The following is a 19831-nucleotide window of genomic DNA, read 5'->3' on the forward strand; positions in this document are numbered from 1 at the left end:
CCAGACCCAAATTAAGTGTCCGGAGGCCACGGGTAACTTCGACTCTAGCACATTGTTCCATCGCAGACGTTGCCCGAAACTTTATCGCCGGTTATTTTTAACGATAACCGTTCCAAGCTGTTTCGAATCTCGACAATATTTCGCGCCAAATTTGATAAATATCGATGAAAAGTTCCTCAGTGCGCATCCAATCGTCAAAACTTTAGAGTAAATTTAATCTACTGGTTTGCTTTATTTTTTAATTATCTTTGCAACTTTGGTCGATGGACGATCGTGGCCGGAGAAAAATGCAGAATCTTTTTCGAAGGGGGATGAGTTTTAATTATGTCGAGAAACAAATTCGTGAAGGTATTCCGGCGTCGATTGTTTCCACCTGCGGCACTCTCGCGAACGCAGCTGGAATATACTTGTTGGCCAGGCGTGAAACCAGTAGTTTCACAAAGGAGAACAAGGTACGTCGCAGAGGCTCGCCGAGGCGCGATTAATTTCAATTCTCGTCGCACGACCACTTCTTCTACGAGACGGTGAACGCCAATTCCAAAGAATCCCGAACGAACGTCGCGGGAAACGAAACGAGGCGCCACTCTCCGACAACAGGAGTCCATTGAAATCATTCACACTCGGGGCACGATCGGTCGAGGACCACTGTACGGCACCATCCATTAACGATACGTTACTTATTCGGCTTTTTAAAGACCGTTCCAGCGATGTCACGACAGTATTTATCGTTGTCGCTAGAGACGGAATCAAACACGAGAACTCGCGAGTCAGAGTCGATTTCAATATCCAAAGTTCTCTAATAGTCTTAGCAAATTATTCTCCAACAGTCTATCAAACTGGTTTCGAACCCCTAAACGGGTCTACAGGCATTGACTCTCTGCAACTTGGCCGATTTAGATGCTAATTATAGAAAAGAATGTTCCATTTGTTGTGCTTGCCAAGTATTCTGGTTCTATTAAACTGGTTTTGAACCCCGAAAAGGGTCTGCTACTGATTATAGTTCCGTGTAACAACGCTAGAACCTGTAATTATTAGACTCGGAAAGACCGTCTCATCTTTTTTTAATTATAAACCACCTTAGAGTATTCTATTATATTATTTTCACAACTCTAGGGATGAGATCTGGACCAGGGCAGACTGAATCTACCCCTAGGGTAGGTTCTTCTATTCCATCGATTTCACAGATTTCGTGCACTATTTTCGCCCCATTCTCCATGTTCGATAATTTTATAAATTATATTTTTTCCGGGAATCCTGAGCATATTCGGGAATCTCGAATATTCGCGGGAATCCAGAACATTATCGGGAATTTCGGGCATTCCTGGGAATCCAACGCGATCATGTGGTCTCCGATAGGAACGAGGATACCCTGGATCAAAAATCGAACAATAACTAGCCCAAGAATTTTCTGTCGTTGAAGAGTGAACCGATTTTTGATCAGCCAAAGGGTAGCCTGCGGCTCCATCGATGTTATTAAGGACGCATCGTCGTTTTCACCGATCCCCTGTACTTTAAAACAATCTAATCCGATCAGAAGTCGCGCCTGCTCGGTTGCTTCCATCGCTAGCCGCCACGCATCGTCCCGAGGACGCATACCGACAGACTTTTACCGCTCGATTCGCGATTATACCTTTCATTATCGCGCGACACGCCGCGAGCATTCCGCCAGGGTAGTTTCTTTCGAGGAATAAAAAGATCGTCGTCCAAGTTGTTCTCTCGCAGTTAATGGAGAGGATCGGGGAAGGATCGATTTCGCGATAAATCGTTATCGAACGCGGTCCTCGTAATTACTCGCGGCGTCGAGCGTCGAGCGTCGTCGAGAACACCGCCTCGCAACATCCACCAGCCGTGACTAAGGTTTATTAAACGACCGGGTGGGTCGTGGTTAGGTTAAAGGGAGCACGCGGGGATACACCGGGAGAAGCTTTATCCCGCCGCGCAAACCGCACGCGATTTATGCTCGACCGAACGAACGCTCTCACGCGAGCGCCGCTTTTCATTCCGCGGCCGCCTGTCGAAAACGCGTGCCGGAGATCAAAGCTCCAGACGTCTTAAAGAACGCGCTACACTCCTCCCCTGGCAATCGCCTTTCAAATTCATCCCCGTGAATCCGCGATCGCGTACGAGAACGCAGCCACCCTCGTGGCGTTTCATTGTCGCGCGACGCGTGAATGGGAGGGAAAAAAGGCCACCGCGACCAGAGAGGGCTCGCGACGCGCGAGAATCGTTGTTAATTATTCGGGAAAGAATGCTTCTCTCCGCACCGAGCACCGAGAGAGCGATAATCCTACTGCACCGTTGTGAATTTGACCCGAAATCGATCTTTGCAATTAAAGGGTAGCGCACGGTTGGACGCTTCGACCCTTTGCGGACGATCGCCCGCATATATGGAAACCATCGATGCGGTCGATGAACTCATATGCTCGGCCATCGTCTCTAAACTCTGCCTATGGAAATTTCTAATAATAAAATTTTGATTTTCTGCTAATTTGATAAAGAGGCCTCGACGCGATCAAGGCTTTTTCAATATCAAGGAATTATCAGTCGTTTCGTGCACTCGTTCTATAGAATTATATTTTTTTCGAAATCAAATTATATTTTCGTGCTATTCCTTCAAGTCTCTGTTGGATTAAACTGAAGCTGTATGTGCACAACCCTTAGAAATGAATTGTACATTTGTACTCTGTACGTTGCAGCTTAATTAAATCTTCTTAACGAGTCTCTGGAGTGTACAAACATAAAATTGCCGTATTTCGTATAATGCGTACGAAAAGACGTAACGGATGAAGAATCTCATTAGATTAAGTACTGTAAAATTGGCTACAGAATATCGTTCCCGGAAGCTACAAAAATTTTATATCCGGTCATTGTTCGTCGAGTCGGTTCGTACACCGGCTCGTAAAAAGCTACACGCAAATGAAGTAAATTGAAAGAAAAGATTAATGTTTGCCGTGCACTTTGCTTCCGAAGAACAAACGCGGTGGAACGATGCAATATTTGCGGACGAAAGTAAATTCAACGTTTTTGATCCGTTACATGATAAATGGCGCGAGTCAACGGAAGAACTTTGAGTAAAAAGTCTGAAACCAACCGTGAAAGACGATCAGACATAATGATACAAATGGAACTTGAGATATTAATTCGAGCTACCATATTTCTGTACAGAGTCGCCACCATGCTCGAGGGTAAGAAGGTAGAGTTTGCTAATTTCGAATCTTCTTTTTGCATTTTCTCCAAGATTGAAGTCTCGGAAGTATTACGCAGAAAAGATTGTGATAAAATTGAGAAAGTTATAAAACTCTCAACCGAACTTTCTACACGGTTTATCACCGTGTGCCGTAACTTTGACGCCATTCTTCTAGAAAACGACATCTTGTTATACACTCTACGTAACACCGCAAGATTCACCCGAGGATTTAATATACAGAAGGAGCTTCTGAAAATCTAAAACATTTCAGAGTGGGTGAAACAGACTAAAAATTCTAGCCTTTAGCAATACTGAAACGTACGGTCTCGAGGACGACGGAAGGACACGGGTTGTCGCGCGCGTTTACCGCGGAAGTTATCGTACGCGGATCGTACACGCGAATGTCCATCGCCGGGACGATAGATTCTGTCCGCGGACAACGATAGAGTCTTTCCAGGCGGACGAGTCGACGCCCAGTTAAGGGACGCGTCACGTAAACAAACGGTAGCCACGAGGCGGACAATTACAGATGGCCAGAAGGAACAATGACTGGCGAAAGAACGAAAGGCGAACGGCGATGTCGTAAATCTAGGCGGAAACAGGTGGACGCGCGTGATCGCGAGTAGTATAGTGGATCGAGCAACTGACCTTGCGAAGAAAGCTGCGGCTGCGCTGGCCTGCGCCGGCGTCCCGGGCACCCCGCTCACGTTGTACGAGTACTTGGTCTCTTGGTACACTTGATACGCGGTTTGCGGCTTCGAGTGCGACGATCGGTGATAATAGTGATCGGCGTACGGGCTCTTCTCGGGCGGGCGTTCACCAGCGACCTTGGCCAGACCGTAGCTCTGCATCGCGGACGAAGAGGACGTCTTCGAATGACACTTCTCGTGACCGTTCTTCTCCGGTCCGTGCAGATGCGACTTCTCGTGAGCAGTGGCCGCCGGCTTGTCGATGGTACCGTACGATTTGTAGTCGTAACCCTTTAGTTCGCCGTAGTACTTGATGCTCTCGACCTTGAACCCGTGACCGACATCGTGTCCCTTCGACTTGACCGTTGGCTCGTGCTGGCCCGATTTCATTCTATCCCCGCACTTCACCGGTGTCTCGACACTGTGAACGATCGCCTTGGTGGTCGGTTTCTCGATCTTCAGCATCGATCTCTCGCACAAACGACCTTGGACCGCCTCGCTGGCTTTCAGCAAACAGTCCACGGCGTCCTTGTACTTGTCGCACGTCGCGGCCTCGCACGACACGCCGGAACCACCGTGGCAGACATTACCGGAAATTGCACCGCTACCACCGACGAACGACGACCGACCCGAGTGATGATGGGACTTGGGAACGTCCGCGTGGCACCTGGTAATCACTTCTGGTTCATCGTATATCTCCTGGTACTGGTCCTCCTTGACGACGTTGTTGTTGTTTATGTTCGGGCAGCGCGTGTCGCACGACTTGTACGGGATACGCGTACGCGACGAAGGACCACGTGCTGCTTCTCGCGCGGTTGGCGTGATACTGGCCAGATTAGAGGGCGTCTCGGCGCCATGAGTGCCGGCGGTCCCCCTGCTGAAGTTACCACCACCGCTGCTACCAACGCCGCCGCCACCGCCGCTGCTGCTGCTGCTGCCGATCCCGATGCTCCCTCCTCCTACGGCTCCTTGTCGTTTGCCCCTCTCCTCCTGTCGAATTGATAACGTTACGCGTGACCGCTAATCGTCGTGATTCGCGCACTCCGCGATCGAGCGCGGCGAAAACGGAACCGGAAACGACCAGGAACAGGCTGCCAGGCGAGCATCTCGGACAGGAGTCAGCGCCCTTCGAGCCCGCCTCGATCAGCCACTCGGAGAAACGGAAGGATTCGGCGTCGAGGATGGGCAGGAATTTATTGGTCGCGAGTAAGGGATGCTCCAAGAGGGTAGTTCACTCTCGGAACTTGGAAACTTTTGTCTGTTTTAACGCGGTCGCTGTCGGACCAAAACTGTGCGATTCTTTATGAAATTAAAATTTAATGTTCCTATTTCCATTAAAATTTCAGATTGAGAATCAATTGTTTTAGTTCAATAGTCAAGCGAAAGTAAATTTTCTACTAATGTAAAATAAATAACAATTTATCGAGGATACCATGATATTTTACGATGAAAGAAATTCCGATATTTGAGAAGTACGCTATTTTTCCAGAAGTCGAGAAGAAATTTTTATGCTAGTAGGGATCCATGGTAAGATTGTGCCAGACGGTGAGTAGCTGGCGATTATTATTTAAATGTTTTGGAACATTCATGGAAACGGATTATACCCATAAGACCGGGACTGGCTCTTGCAATACGATAATGCACTGGCTCACAAAGCGGGCCCTGTGCAGAGAATTCCTGACCCGAAAACGCATCTCCGCGATTGCCCACCCTTCGTATCGCGCTGATCCCGCTCCGTGTTACTATTTTCCCTTTCTAAAATCAAAATTGTCCCTGAAAGGGAGATATTACAAGACTTTGTAAGCCAGGTTACTATTTAATCTGCGAGAAATCGTTTCACTAGTAGTAGAAGTAGAGCGAGTAACTTTAGACACCGCCATAGCAGTCTTTGAGAAATATAATCAATTTCACTCAATTATTGGACCGAATTAGTTTAGCTAATTCACTCTGTATCTGTGCTAATTGCTTATCGACGTACTAAGTAGTTATAGGTCAGAGATCCTCTGACTATAGTGCACCGTACACGTATGTACCGAGCTCTAGCAGGAATCCCTAATCCCTCATTCATGGCAAATGGATCACCCAGAAAGCTAAGACAATTAATGTCTCAAGATCGAATTTGATTTACAGCTAAAATATTCTTGCAACGTTTAATCGAGCAAAATTAAATCAGTTATAATGAAACGGGTTAAAAATCAATACCGTCAAAGGAACGTCGACGCAGCGTCGAGGTAACTAGGAAGTTGGGTTTTTCAAACGGCTATGTAATCGAGGAAAGTGCATTCGGTCATTAGGCTTCGCGTGCACGGTTTAACGAATAATCAGAACTAATGACAAAACACGGTCGACGCGTGACTCGACGGTGGATGTAATCGGAGGTATATTCGGGCAATTCGAGCATCGAAGGGGTTGATCTAGGGTCGTCGAGGCGTGTCGCTCACCTGAACGCGTTTGCAATCGTCCTGTCGCCTGGCCACTTCGGAGTATTTGGGTGGAGGCTCCGACTTCGGCGGGGTCTCCTGATACTTGGGCGGCCTGTCGAACTGCCTGTACTTGGGTGGATCGATGTAAGGGTTGTTTTGGTGCCTGTAATAGTTGGGCAGCTGACACTCGGTGAGGTCCGACTGCGATCTGTTCAGCTGATAGTTGGGCGGAGCGGGCGTCTTCTGCTCCTGATGGCTCTGCTTGCCGTGCTTGCCGCCCGGTGTCGATTTCTCTTGTCCCGCGTGACACTTGTCCCGTTTCTCGCCTCTGTCCTTGCAGCTCTCGAACTTCTCGTTCTTCTTCTCCGGGCCGTCGATCTCGTAAAAGGTCAGCTCCTTTTTGCCCTGACCCTTATCCGCGGTCGAACGGTGCGACTTGGCGTGAACGTGCTGAACGTTCTCCGCCTTGACGGGCGGATCGATCTGATAGAACGTTAATTCGCGGGAGTCCTGCGACTTGGAGCGCGTCTCGTGAGACAAATGGTGCTGTCTCTCCGGCTGCGAGTGACTCCTAGCGTACCTCTGATCGGGCTTACCGACGCCGTCCTGATGTCTCGCCGATAATCTCGCGAACCTCTCGTTCGGTCCCAGCCTGGTCGATCCGCGACCGTACTCCTGGTACTCGTCGCCGTACTTGAACGCCTGTCGCGGCTTGTACTTCTCCTCGAACTGCGTGTAATTGTACGTATTGAAGCCCACCTGATTGAAGTTCCTGCTGAGTATCGACGAGTCGTAGTCCTGCGACGTGACCGCCTCCATGTTGATCTGCAACAGTGGGAGCGGGGATTTTTTTCTTTTCTGTTGTTTAACGTCGATCGATCGCCGGGAAGCATTCGACCGGAACGTTTTAAACGAAAACGCCAACAGTCAGCGAAAGACAAGTCGGACGGCGGTCTCGAGACGGTGGAGAAAGATCGAGGAGGGCGAGGAGTGGGCCAGTCAAGGGCGCTCTTCGCCTGGAACGAAGCAAGAAGAGGGACTCGAGGCAGCCCGGAGACCATAAATCGGGGAACGTCTTACTCTTAAATGCCAGGGGTATTTACCGTGAAACAAAAAGCCGCGGCGCGATAAATAAAATCTGACACCGAGGGGGCGTCGCTTGGACTGGTCTCCCGTCTGCCTCTGTTTCGCGGATAAAGCTGCCGCGAGAAAAGCGGAAAGGAACGCCGCTTCTTGCGTGCACGGAGGGTAGGTTCGCGGGACGGTCGGGGCTCGGGCTCTCCGTTCGCCGCCGAATTCCACGACGAAAATCGACTCGAGGAACCGGTTCGCACCTCGTTCGCCGGCCCCGAAGGCCAATCGATCCCGACCGTGTACGTGTACGCGTCACGAGCTGCTTTCACGATGCACCCGAGATCACGCGTGTGCTCCTCTTCTTTTTCTCCGGTTCGAGCCCTTATCCGGAACACGCCGCGAGGCACGACCAACGCCGAGAGATCCATGACCGCGATTAGACGGCTGGCTCACCGAGCACGGGGAAAAAAATCCGCTTCTACCGAGATTGCGTACAAGAACCAGCCGCGCCCCGTCGAATAATTCCGATACGCCCTTAATATCGTATATATTAAAAGTTTCGAGTGCGGATCTAACGAGAGCACGGAGAACACCGAAGGAAAAACGGTCGATGGTCGATTATTCCCGCGATCTCTCCGCCGACCAGCCTTTTGACCCGAAACGACATTCTGCTGATCCAGCTGCCGGAGTTGGAGAGCGCTCCTGGTATCATCGAGTCACCGGGTATACAGGAGTTCATAACTTCTTCTGGAGCATCGTGAGAGTGCCCCCTCGGGGCGCCGCGGTTATATATTACCAGCTGTAATGAAGACTCCACGGCAACGAGAGCTACCGACGCTGCCTTGTTTATCGCCACACCTCAAATATACAATTAACATGTTGAAAAGGCGCCCGAGGTCTCGGAATCGCCGGCCTACCTCCACCCCTTGCACCGACAAAGAAAGGGTCGCGGGACCCTCTTGTTACCGTAGACCTTGTTAAGAACGAGCCTGTATCCTTAACCCACTATTCCCCCGTTCTTATTCCCTAACTACGCGTCTACCGAAATTATCGTGCGGCCCGGACCGGCGAGAAAAAGTCGACGGTCGAAAATTGGGCCGCCGCACTTATCGCGAAAAGATCGAGCAACGATTCTTTTTCGTCACGCGTATACACCGGGGCCCGTGCTCGGCCGATCCTCGATTTTTCCCGTCGAAACGCGCCCGCCACTATTAAATATAATTAAAGAGAAAGGTTCTCGGGCCCGCGTGGGGACCTCGCGACTTTGTATCAATTACCTTTACACGGACCGACCTAATTCTTCGGGGCCTTTTGGCAATATTTGTTTTTAAAATTCCACCAAATACGAAAGCTCCTGAGGTTGCGCGAATTTGACGAGTGTAATTTTATAGATCAACGTTAAATTTTCGAGCGCGTACAATGGGGAATGGACTCGTTGAATAAAGAATGGTTCGTTTTTAATTTTGGTCACGAAATACGGCTCCTCGGAGCGTCGTATTAATCAGTGCTCCACATCGGTGGCCGTTGGCCGAAACTTACGAGGTGAAAACTCGCCGCCGTGGACACGGAACTGCCTCGTAAATGAGAACGACGCGGTCGATCATTTGACGGGATTCGATGCGCTTCAGGTGGCTACAGCGTCCCGGGGTACGCGATACGCGGCGATATTGATAGTCCCGCGCGTCAGGATCCTCATTTATCTTCATCCTTCAATTTCCCGTGTACACGTGCTCGATCGACTGGGTTCGCGCGCACGCCACGGACGGGGAATAAAACAAGCCTACCGCGTGTTTCCCGAAGCACACGCCGAGAGAATAATAGTCCGGCGAATGGCATTCCGCGCGCCATCCGATGGAGACGGATATTGGTATCGACTCGCCAACTTTTTACTCGTTTTCCAAGTATATAGGACAGCCGAAATATATTCCTACAACGGCGGATTACGTGTACCAGCCCGGTATTATTTATGACCGTGCGCCGCAGTGTCCTTCGAAATTAATGGTTCCTCCGAGTCCTAGCGGAACGACGTAATCTCCTTTTCGTGCGGACGAGGCTCGCCTATTGTTATCGCGGTATTTCGTCTTTGACGGACCAACGGCTCTCTTGGATCCGTAGTCTGTCGTCCGAGCCAAGGAAAAACTGGCGGTGAAATTGTGGCGGAATTTGAGACGCAAACTCCCTTAAGTTTGAGAAAATATGAAGTATATCGCAAGTGAGGTGGCGAAACGAGACGAAGCTGGACCGACGGTAAATATCAATAAATTTTCTGCTCGAAAATCCCATTCCGAAAGACGATAATGGCGTTGTTTGCGTTGGCAATAATAAGTTCTGTTGCGAGAATCGATGCTGGTCGGCGAACGGGGCCCCGTAATTACGACCGCTGAAATTATCTCCGGCGATCGGTTTCACGCAACGCACGGGGTGTCTCGAGAGAAAAAGACCGCCTTGTTCGCGAACCTGTCGATTAGTGTTATTAGGGACGGCCGGCGAAATCGTACGGTCCCGCGCGTTTATTTTTTCGTCGATCGTGCGTGCGCGCGTCGCGGTCAGAATTTATCGCAAGGAACAATATCGATTACAACGCGCCAGTCGAAGGATAGATAGCTCGTCTCGACAGAGGAGAAATCGAGCCACGACATAATACCCGATGCGAGCATAATTAATTCTCGACGGCGCTGGGTATCCGAGAAACGCTCGTCGGGAGGCCTTGAAAAGAGAACGAGAGTCCCGGAGCCAGCTAATGGAGCGATGCTTCAACGTAGCCAAGAATGCTAACGAATCTTCTTCGAGAGGTCGTAAGACTAATTGGCTATTTAATTGACAGTAGTTGTTGAAAGTAGCGGTTTAAGGCCGACAGAGTGGGCTGGTTGCGCCCTCGAATGCCACCGAACCTGCGTCGGAATGAACAGAAACGCTAGAGGGTGGGTTCCAGTGGCGTTTCTCTTGGCAATTTGCGAATTATTAATTTAGCCGTTCCCCTTTAACGCTACTGCGCTCGCGGCTAATATTTTCAGTCGCGAAGGGCGACCGCGGGGGGTTGCTGGATACAGGAACTTGTCCATCGAGGAATACAAAAGGATGAGAGAGAGACGGGGACCAAAATGGAAGGAGGCTGGCCTCGCCACCGAACCCTCGGTCACCGTGTAAACGCCACGGAAAGTTCCGCGTCTAAACACGAAATAAAGGCGGACAAAGTTCGTTCCGTTTGCAGAGTTCGATAAATATTATCGAGAAAGGTGCAATCGGTCGGCTACGTTCCACCATTGCAAAGGGAGCCGGTCAAAACTCAGTACTTTGTCATTTTGTGGGAGTTTAAATTATCTATTCGTATAATGGATTTGGCGAAATAGCTTTTTTAATTGTACTTTGACTCTTTTGAACCGTTACTGACCGTAGAAGAAAAATATATGCCAGTAAGGTAGTCGCGATTCGTCACTGGTAAACGAAAATGATACACGATTTTCCGTAATGGAGTTTCGTAGATGGAATAAAGTAAGAGTTCAACGGCCTGTAACGACTCGAATTAGAACGAATCCCCGTTTCCACCGCGAACAGATAAACTCCGGAAACCGCCGGCTCCAATATCGAGCGTAGCCGCATAACGAAATCGTTACACTCGCGATTGTTCCAAAACCTAATTTAATGTTCGTTTATTGTTCGCGTCACTAATCGATTTCCCGACCGAGCGAGTTTTAACGGAAGAGTGACGAGCGTTTCGACTCTAACCGCGAGCTAAAAACACACAACGATTCTAGTCGCACGAAATCATAACTGGATTTTCCAATTCCCCGGGGGCACATCCGGGGAATATCCGATTTTCACAGCGGGTTGACCCGTCTCAATGCCATCTCGCCCGCCAGTCCCGACAATCAAATTAGAGACAGTCGGTTGGCCGGTCGAATGAGAATCTTCGCCCGGTTTTGTCGCGTGCTTTGTTTCAGAATAAACTGTTATATTATGACAAAGGAGCAGTTTCTAACCGATAGACCGTCAGATTCGCACGAGCTGCCCGGAGTCACGAACGTTTTATCATCCAGCGATAATACGTGCAACGACAGTTACAGCGCGATCGACCCTTCTTTCCGTCGCAACGATTCCGCCGGAACAAAAGTGTCACGTGAGATGTTAATTCGTTAATGTCGCGAGCGACGGGCCTTTCGTGCGGATCGGTTCGCCGAGAGGTCACGCTCGAGATTCGCGAATAAAAAGTTCCGCGTAGGAGCGACGACGACCAACCGGAAAGAGACAAAGCGAATCCTTCCGCCAGGACGCGAAAACAGAAGTCGGCGAGGAACAGGATAAGGGACGTCTTTTAATATCGAGGACGGTGAGGGCTTTTGAAGGGCGCGTAGAACCGCGCTAGATTCCGCTGATTGACTGACTGACACATGGCGGTGAAGGGGGCGAGCGGGCGAAGGACCAGACAAAGGGAAAATGCCAGGATAACGGCCGAAGCTAGAAAAGCGAGCGAGGAGAAGCGAAGACCGAGCAATCTCTTACGGTCGAGTTTGTCCCGCACAGGGAACCTTCCCCGATCACTCCGAATAATCATCGCGGGACACCAGCCACCCGCGTCATCGCATCTACGAAAATGAGAGAGGCCAGACCCAGAGGTCACGAAAAACAAGAGTCGAGCAGCGCTGGCAGATTTTAAGCGGATGATCCGTACACTGTCCACCATTATGGAACCACTGGACGAACGAGAACCTTAACCACAGACGAGATATACGAATAGACCTTACGTTCCATGTACTTTTCTGGCCCATTGCGTGGATTTCAGGGTTATGTGTATTCACCAAAAATGATTGTATTTGACCCCCGCAGCCGAAAATAATTTTTTCCACCCTCCCATTTTGTTGTGGGGAAATCTACCAAAAGGAATCTTATCAAAAAATTATGGGAGATTTTAAATTTTGTGTTAGTAACTTGACAGCAAGTCAGGTGTCTTTCAAAGTTAACCACATAGACTTGAACTCAAGAAATTCCAAAGTCATGCCTGCATAATAATGTCCCCGCTTCTGATTCGTCTCGAAAGCAATATTTAACCAGCAGACTAGGCTCGTCGAATCGTAAATCTTCCTTAAGCTACGCTCGATCGTCCTATGAACGTTTTGCCACCGTGCAAATCCTCACCGTCGGATTTGATGCCTAATCCCGTCTTTCCGTCGCTGGAAAATCACGCAATTAATAGATTAGGACGATGATCGTGCGCATTATACCCTCGCAGGAGTGTTCCAACCTCGTCGACGTCGTTTATTTTTCTTTCATTAAACCGAGATGTTGTTCCTCCCTCGCGCTGATGTTTCTCGACCACGGAATACATCATGGTCGGATCCGAGAACACGAGAACGCGTTTCAACGGCTACGAAATCCCGCATTTATCGATCTCCAGCAGATCTCCTCGACTCGATCCTTCGATACTATAATACACTTCTCTTTCAAGAAAGATCAGATAAATGGACAATTAGACTAGCTGAAGTTATGAAACTATGAGAAAAAGATTACAGCCTGAACATGGTAAGAACAAGTCCTATTCGTGGTAAAACCGCATATTTCAACTTAATATTTGATACTCTTAAAACGAATTAGTTTTAAGACTTTCTTCCCACGATTCCCATCATTTAGTAGCGATTGACAAAGTTAAATTAGATTTTCCTTCGCGAGACAAGGGGCTAATAAAAACTAAACTCCAAGATTGACCTTCTTTTTGGTTTCGAGCAACCTTCCGATTACTATTCGATTAAAATTTTGCCTGTCCTCGATGATGGAAAACCTTGCCTACATTCGTGGGTAAAAATTCGCCACGACTCGAATCGCATCACTGTATTCTGCAACGAACTAATCCCTTTAATGCGGTCTCGACCGATTCTCGGGGCGAAACGATTCGGATGCACTCGTCGCTGATAAAGATTTAAATTATTCTCGTATTTCGCCAGCTCGGTTCCTCGGTGCTTTCTCGAGCCACGAAAAACAGCCGGGAACGCAAGTACCTGCTTCGCGAAGATACGCGAACTAATTGAATACGTAACGAGAAAGCTGGATTGAAAAGCGCCGCTAGTCGACGCCCGAAAAGAAATCCGAGCGTTCCTTTCGGAAATTCAATGACCGTGGAGGGCCACGCGAACGAATGGCGGTGGAAATCGTGCGTGCATCGCCGTCGAGGCCTCCTATTTACCGCGAACTGGGCGCGAAAATTCGATGGGCCCGGAAAATGGAAAACCTAGTGTCGCTCTTTCCGGCCGGGTCGACTGGAAATACGCTGACTTCCCTTCCGGGATTTTTTACCTCGCGTGGAAATTTCGCATCGAGGATCGTTACGGGGTAAGTCGAACGACGAAAGGGCCAACGTTTCGTTATCCGACGCGGGCAACTGTGTTCCACGGAACGATCCGTTTCAGCGCACGTAAGCAGCACGGAGGAAAAGAAACTTTCAGGCACGTTCAATTTCACGGCTTACCAATTTGGAAGTTAACAGTTCTTGGATACGCGACGGAGTATCCGATATCTCGAGCCTTCCTGACTAATAGGTCTTGGAACGGACGTGGTATCTTCTTTCTTTCGAATTTGGTGTTACTCGGGGCTCGAGGCGTCTTTTTATTTGCAAGTTACATTTGTACCTTGTGGGTTGTTACTTTTTACTTTTCGAAAAAAAAGAGTGAAAGATATTTATTTTTTTGCGTTGTCTTTTCTCGGTAACTTCACTGATCTTTAGATGAAAGTCATTACTTATCAGACCCTTTAAGCTTATGTAGTCAATTTTCTTGCATTGCAACTCAGAAATCCGAAGCATTAAAGAAATTGGCTGGTTATGGTATACGGAGCAGGGATTTCTCGGGGCATTTTATTCGAATTAACGAGACGTAGGAGCAAGCGTAAAAAATTGCACGCTGAAACATTGACGGACGAGGAGGAGGGGTAGGAAGGCGAACGGCAAATAGAATTTGAAAAACGCCCGGACGGAAAACGCCGGGGCGAAGGACGTCACGAACCTTTTAAAGCTCTCTGTTATCCTTGGCGGGCTCCCGAAGGACACTCTTATCTCGGGGCTGGTGTTTGCTTTGCGGAACTTAACAGGGTAACGTTCGCCGCCAGAAACGGTCCGCGAGAAATTCTACATTGCCGAGTAACCGGCCGGTCGGTCGCCAGGCACCGAAGGGACGAGCAGTGAAATAACAAGACCAAAATGCACGAGGGTGAAACGCAAGGAAGGAAGATGGACGGAGGGTTGGCGAGCATCGTGGTGAAACGAGAGCAAGAAAGACAGTGGCGGAGAGAGAGGCGAGGATAAGACGACAATCCGATGCGCAAATGCCACCGGGATTTAGATCGGACGTCTCTAATGGCAGCAGGATTTCAATGGCAAATGGCACCTGCCAGATCCTCGCCACTTGTTTGGTCAAAGGATTTGCAAAATCTGCCGAGATATCCGTGTGGATACTTACGCCGGGTTGCGGAAGATACCGGTAGTCGAAGAACGGGGAAATAAAACACCGGCGTTGATTCCAGTTTGCCGACTAAATTAAGACCGGCCTCCGAAGAAGAGCGAGAATAATGTCGATGGTCTGACACCGGATCGGTGAGCCAACAAACCTTCGGTCCGTGAGACGCGAGGTACACGATATGGAAAGAACGATGCTAAAAGCACGAATAAATATTATTCGAGAACGGTTTCACCCCCCTCCCCCTGATAACGATATCTAACGACACGGCGATACCCATCGAAGGATCTCACGATCTTTCCACGACCCCTGCGCGAGCCGATCGACAAAAAAATTCAGCCTCTTTCTATTCCCCCCTCCCTCCACCGGTAACCGGGACCGCTTTCTCGAACAAGACGAACGCGTTATTCTCCGCTGAAAAACCGAATCCTCTGCCCTCTCGTTCGGGAAGAGCAAACAATCTAACAAGCAAAAAGTCCCTTTTACGTCCCGACTGCCGAGCGAGTTGCTCAATGCTTGTTAAGAGAAGCGTCTCTCCGACGGGAAAGAAGAGAAAGAAAAGAAGAAGAAGAAGACGGGGGGAGGAGGAGGGCAGGTGAAAGGGAGAGGACGAAGAGCACGAAGGGGGTTGCGTCCTTCGTTAAGAGACGTTAGCGAGGCACCTGGTGCACGATTACGCGAGCACCGTGCGCACATGGGGTTCCGGCGATGCCGTCTCTATGGGGGCTGAAAGGCTGCTGGATGCCCGACGACATCATGACGGATGGGAACGTCAGCTTTCGCTACGGCGAGCCTCGTCGGCATCCGAACAATAACGTTACGAATGTTTCGTTCTCGCAACACTGTCCACTTCCGCCGCGCTTTTACCGTCCCGAACTTTCCATCGTCATCGATCATCCCTTGGTAATCGGCGCGCGTGCACCGCGTTGAAAAACAAAAGGGAACGGTTTGCTGCACCGGCCCCGACGAATAATCCACCAACCGATCTAAAACACGCCACTGTTACCAGGGGGGAGCGTTTCCCGAATCATGGAGTTAAGTTCTTAACCATTAGGTTTTACTGTTCTTTAAATTCGATTCGAACAAATATATTGCTTCGAAAGGCTTAACTTTACTGTTTTTCTCTGTTTTAAAGATCCAAGGGGATCGAAACGAAAATTTGAAAAATGTTTTGATTCGTTACGCGTGATAAATTCTTTTTTTCGAAGATAATTATGAGTAACGTAGGTGGGATCGAGGTATCCCTCGCTGTGTCTATAGAATGACGGCTCGTGGCTCGGTCTTCTTAGGGTTAACGATGCTTCTTGTTACGTCGTGTCGATCTTCGAAATTAATGACTTCGACACGACGCCAGGACTAACAAGGAGTGCCCTAGTATAGCGTATAATACACTGGTCCATATCACTGGGCTTGGAATAAACTGAGAGTTGCTTGCATCATCGAACCGTAAGAAAAATCTAGAAATATTGTAACGATCCGGAGAACCAGATTGTCGACCAGGACTCGAGATATCGTAGATACTAACGTGTCTAGATTGCTGATGCAAATAAGTTTCAAAGCGACCGCCGTTCGCGGATTATTTCACATTCGGTGATATAGATAATTCAACGCATTCCGCTTCTTGATGCAAATGGGTTAATTCCACCGGTTCGTTATTCCTGTGTATACAGGCTGCTTCGAAATTAGTGGTACAATCGATAAAAAGGTACAATGAAATATTTTAAATTCTTCAAGATGAATTCGATGGTAGATTAGCCACGAATGGAGCATCCAAAAATGTTTAGAAAGCGGCGAGTAATCCCCTTTTCGCGCGTCGTTTGCAGTCACGGATGATTCGATTTCGAAGGTCCTCCGAGGCAGAGTATAAAGTATCGGGGAGCGAAAACTGAGAGGGAGGACCACTTGGCAGCGACAAAAGCGCCCCGGTGAATCACGCCGCCCTTAAGAGGTTTCGTTGATTTATATATATACAGGGTGTTCGGCCACCTCTGGGAAAAATTTTAATGGAGGATTTCAGAGGCCAAACTAAGACGAAAATCAAGAATACCAATTTGTTGATAAAGGCTTTGTTAAACAGTTATTAACGTTTAAAGTTCCGATCGTACTGAATTTTTTTCTCGAAAGTGGGTAGGATTTCGGGGATATGTCTATTCACCAAAAATGATTGTAATTGATCCCTGCAACCGAAAATAATTTTTTTAGAACGATTTGAAAAAATTGTTTTTGGCCGAAAAATTTAGGCACCTACTCCCTGTCGATTTTTCTTAAAACTTCGTTTTTGACTTTTAGTCAGTTGTCTAATACTTTTTTGTAGGTACCCATGAGCTCTACTTCAGAAAAGAGTTTCATTGAAATATATCCACAATTGTAGGAGTTGTGGCTGTTTGAAAATTGGACCATTTTTATGGGGTTTTTCCCATTTTGCGAGGTCAAGGATCAACTTTTCGAATATTTTTGCGATTTGTACATATTCTCCATCAAAATACGCGTAGTTTGCTTTTTTAAACATTAAAATCGTCCAATCCGTTCAGAAGTTATGACGTTTTAAAGATTCGCATGAAAATTCGGGCAGACATTTCTGGCCAGAAATTGTATTTTCGGTAAGGAATTTTTTTCTCGAAACTGAGTAGGATTTCGGGTGTATGTGTAATGACCAAAAATGATTGTAATTGACCCCTGCAACTTAAAATAATTTTTTCAGAACGATTTGAAAAATTTTTTTTTCGTCGAAAAATTTAGGCACCTACTCGAATTTTTTTCTCGAAAGTGCGTAGGATTTCAGCAGTATGTGTATTGACCAAAAATGATTGTAATTGACCCCTGCAACTAAAAATAATTTTTCCAGAACGATTTGAAATTTTTGAATTTAATTCTTAATAACTTTTTAACGAAGCCTCCGTCAAGAAATTGGTATTCTTGATTTTCGTCTTATTTTGGCGTCTAGAATCCTGTATTAAAATTTTTCCCAGGGGTGGCCGAACACCCTGTATATAGGGAACGTCGTTTCTGAAAGACGAGAAAGAAATTGCTCGGCGTTCGTAGGCTCGATTTCTTCTTCAAGTTTCGGTCAAGTCGCGACGGATGGACGAAACGTTCGAAAATCGCGCGATAACAATGAAACGGCAGTTCCAGCGGCATGTGAAACGAGCAGATCGACGGCTGTCGATGAGAAAAGCGAGAGTAACTTGTCGCGTCGACGGACGCTGCAGGAGGACTTGATGGATATTAACCCCGACTGATATTCGATTAGAGATCAGCCGCCCCCGGCCGATAATCCATTATAGTTCTTGCGTCCTCCCCACGCCGGATACCCATTCTGCCGGTGACTCGGACGTTTTCTGGAATTTATCAGGCCGGATTGGATCGCAAATGGGGTTTATACGGAATTTCCATCGACGGGGCGGAGGCCGGACGCGAGAAGTTGACGAGCGTGAAAGCGATGACCGTATGATAAAGTATCGCCGTGGGCGGGAAAACAACGCGATATTGAGTCCAGTCTTTTGACGCGCGAGCCAAAGAGGACCGGGTCTCGCGGCAAATTAAATTTATTTAAATAGTTTAATCCTTATATTTTTGTAACGCGGGTCCTCGAAACGGTGTACTCGATTTCTTTTAATCGAACAATCTTCCGTTTAACTTACAAAATGGGGAAGTAATATACGTTTAATAGAAATTTAAAACGAGTTAAATTAATTTTGACTAAAATATTCGGAGCGACGCTGAATCCCGTAGACCCTCTGGGTCGGGACGAAACGAAATCTCGAGCGTGCAATCGAATAGTTGCGGGTCTTCGGGATATTTGCGCACTTGCGGTAGACGCGGCGAAGTCACAGGGGGTGTGGAACACTGTGGTGCGTGGATGAGAGAGAGAGAGAGAGCGAGAGGGAGTGTGTGACAAGGGCGGGGACCCCCTTTAATCTTCGCGGATCAAAACGTCGCGGCGCGTTGCGTCGCCACGAGACGACGGACCTGCGAGCACGTGATTGCTTCGTGTGTTCGAGTGGAAGTCTAACAGCATTTCAAAGGGACGACCGCCGCAAAGAAAATTGCATTGTAATTAAAACCGCGGCGACTTTGTGGGCCGGCGTTGCTCGAAAAGTGCACGCTCGTCGAGTGCACTCATCCTGCATGCGTCGCGCATCCTCGAAGGACCGTTGCACGCGCCAAGAGCTGCGTCGATTGATACATCATCGCGAGCAATAATCGCCTACGACCGCTTTACGTCGTTTTTGCATTTAATTTTATTGCAAGTTTATCGCCTATTATTTATTTTTTGGCAAATCGTTTCGACTTGATTTTGGTAGGCACAGTCGTTGCAAGCGAAATCTACGAGCTCGAATCTACTCTAGAGTCTCACGAAGCGTAGAATCGAAGCAGAAGTTGAACGGAAGTAGAGGGAAGAAAAGGACAAGCGCGGAGGCTCCGTGTAAAATGAAGTAAACTATCGGGACAAGTAACGAATCTTCTTTACGGATCCATAAATCAGCGGCAGCCGCATTGGAACTTTAATTGCGTTTGGACGAGTGGCCCCGTTCCAATTTTCTCCCAAGCAACTCGCGACTATAGATTCACCCGAATGCCAACTTCCGGAAGAACTCGTTCGTCCAAACCGACGAATTCGCCCGCGGGAGACGGAAGCTGCGTCGTCTGCATTCCGAGGATAAATTCGCTTTGCTTCCTTTTCTCGAAAAACCCTTGAAACGCAATTTACTGTGGTTCCTGCACCGGGGAAATGTCTCGCCAAGATATTTGATTCGGTCATTCGGCTTAATAATTGATCATTGGACGGTCGTGGGATCGATTGACCCTAGTCTCCGTAAATTTTCGCGAAATATCCAGACCTCCGGCTGGAAGAGACTTCGATGCGTTTCTTTGAACAGCAGGGAGGGTCGAGGGTGAGTCCAGAGAAGTCAGTTTGGGCGTCGTGTGGACGCGATAACGCAATTTCATCGAACACGAGGGAACTGACCCTCGCAAGTCCACGAAAGGTCATCCCTGTCCCTCGGTTTCTGTCGACCC

General features: G+C 48.3%; 1 protein-coding gene across 2 annotated transcripts in view; it reads right to left on the reverse strand.

The window, feature by feature from the left end:
• LOC143345511 (uncharacterized) overlaps positions 1–19831 on the reverse strand; it is a 346505-nt gene that overhangs the window by 230646 nt on the left and 96028 nt on the right. For both annotated transcript variants that reach the window (XM_076772707.1, XM_076772709.1), the window contains 2 exons: positions 6318–7124; positions 3836–4866 (listed from right to left, as the gene is read on the reverse strand). In XM_076772707.1, the coding sequence (XP_076628822.1) occupies positions 3836–4866; positions 6318–7124 (1838 nt within the window). The remainder of the gene's footprint in view (positions 1–3835; positions 4867–6317; positions 7125–19831) is intronic.

Source organism: Colletes latitarsis, chromosome 9 (assembly GCF_051014445.1).
Source record: "Colletes latitarsis isolate SP2378_abdomen chromosome 9, iyColLati1, whole genome shotgun sequence".
Taxonomy (NCBI): Eukaryota; Metazoa; Arthropoda; class Insecta; order Hymenoptera; family Colletidae; genus Colletes; species Colletes latitarsis.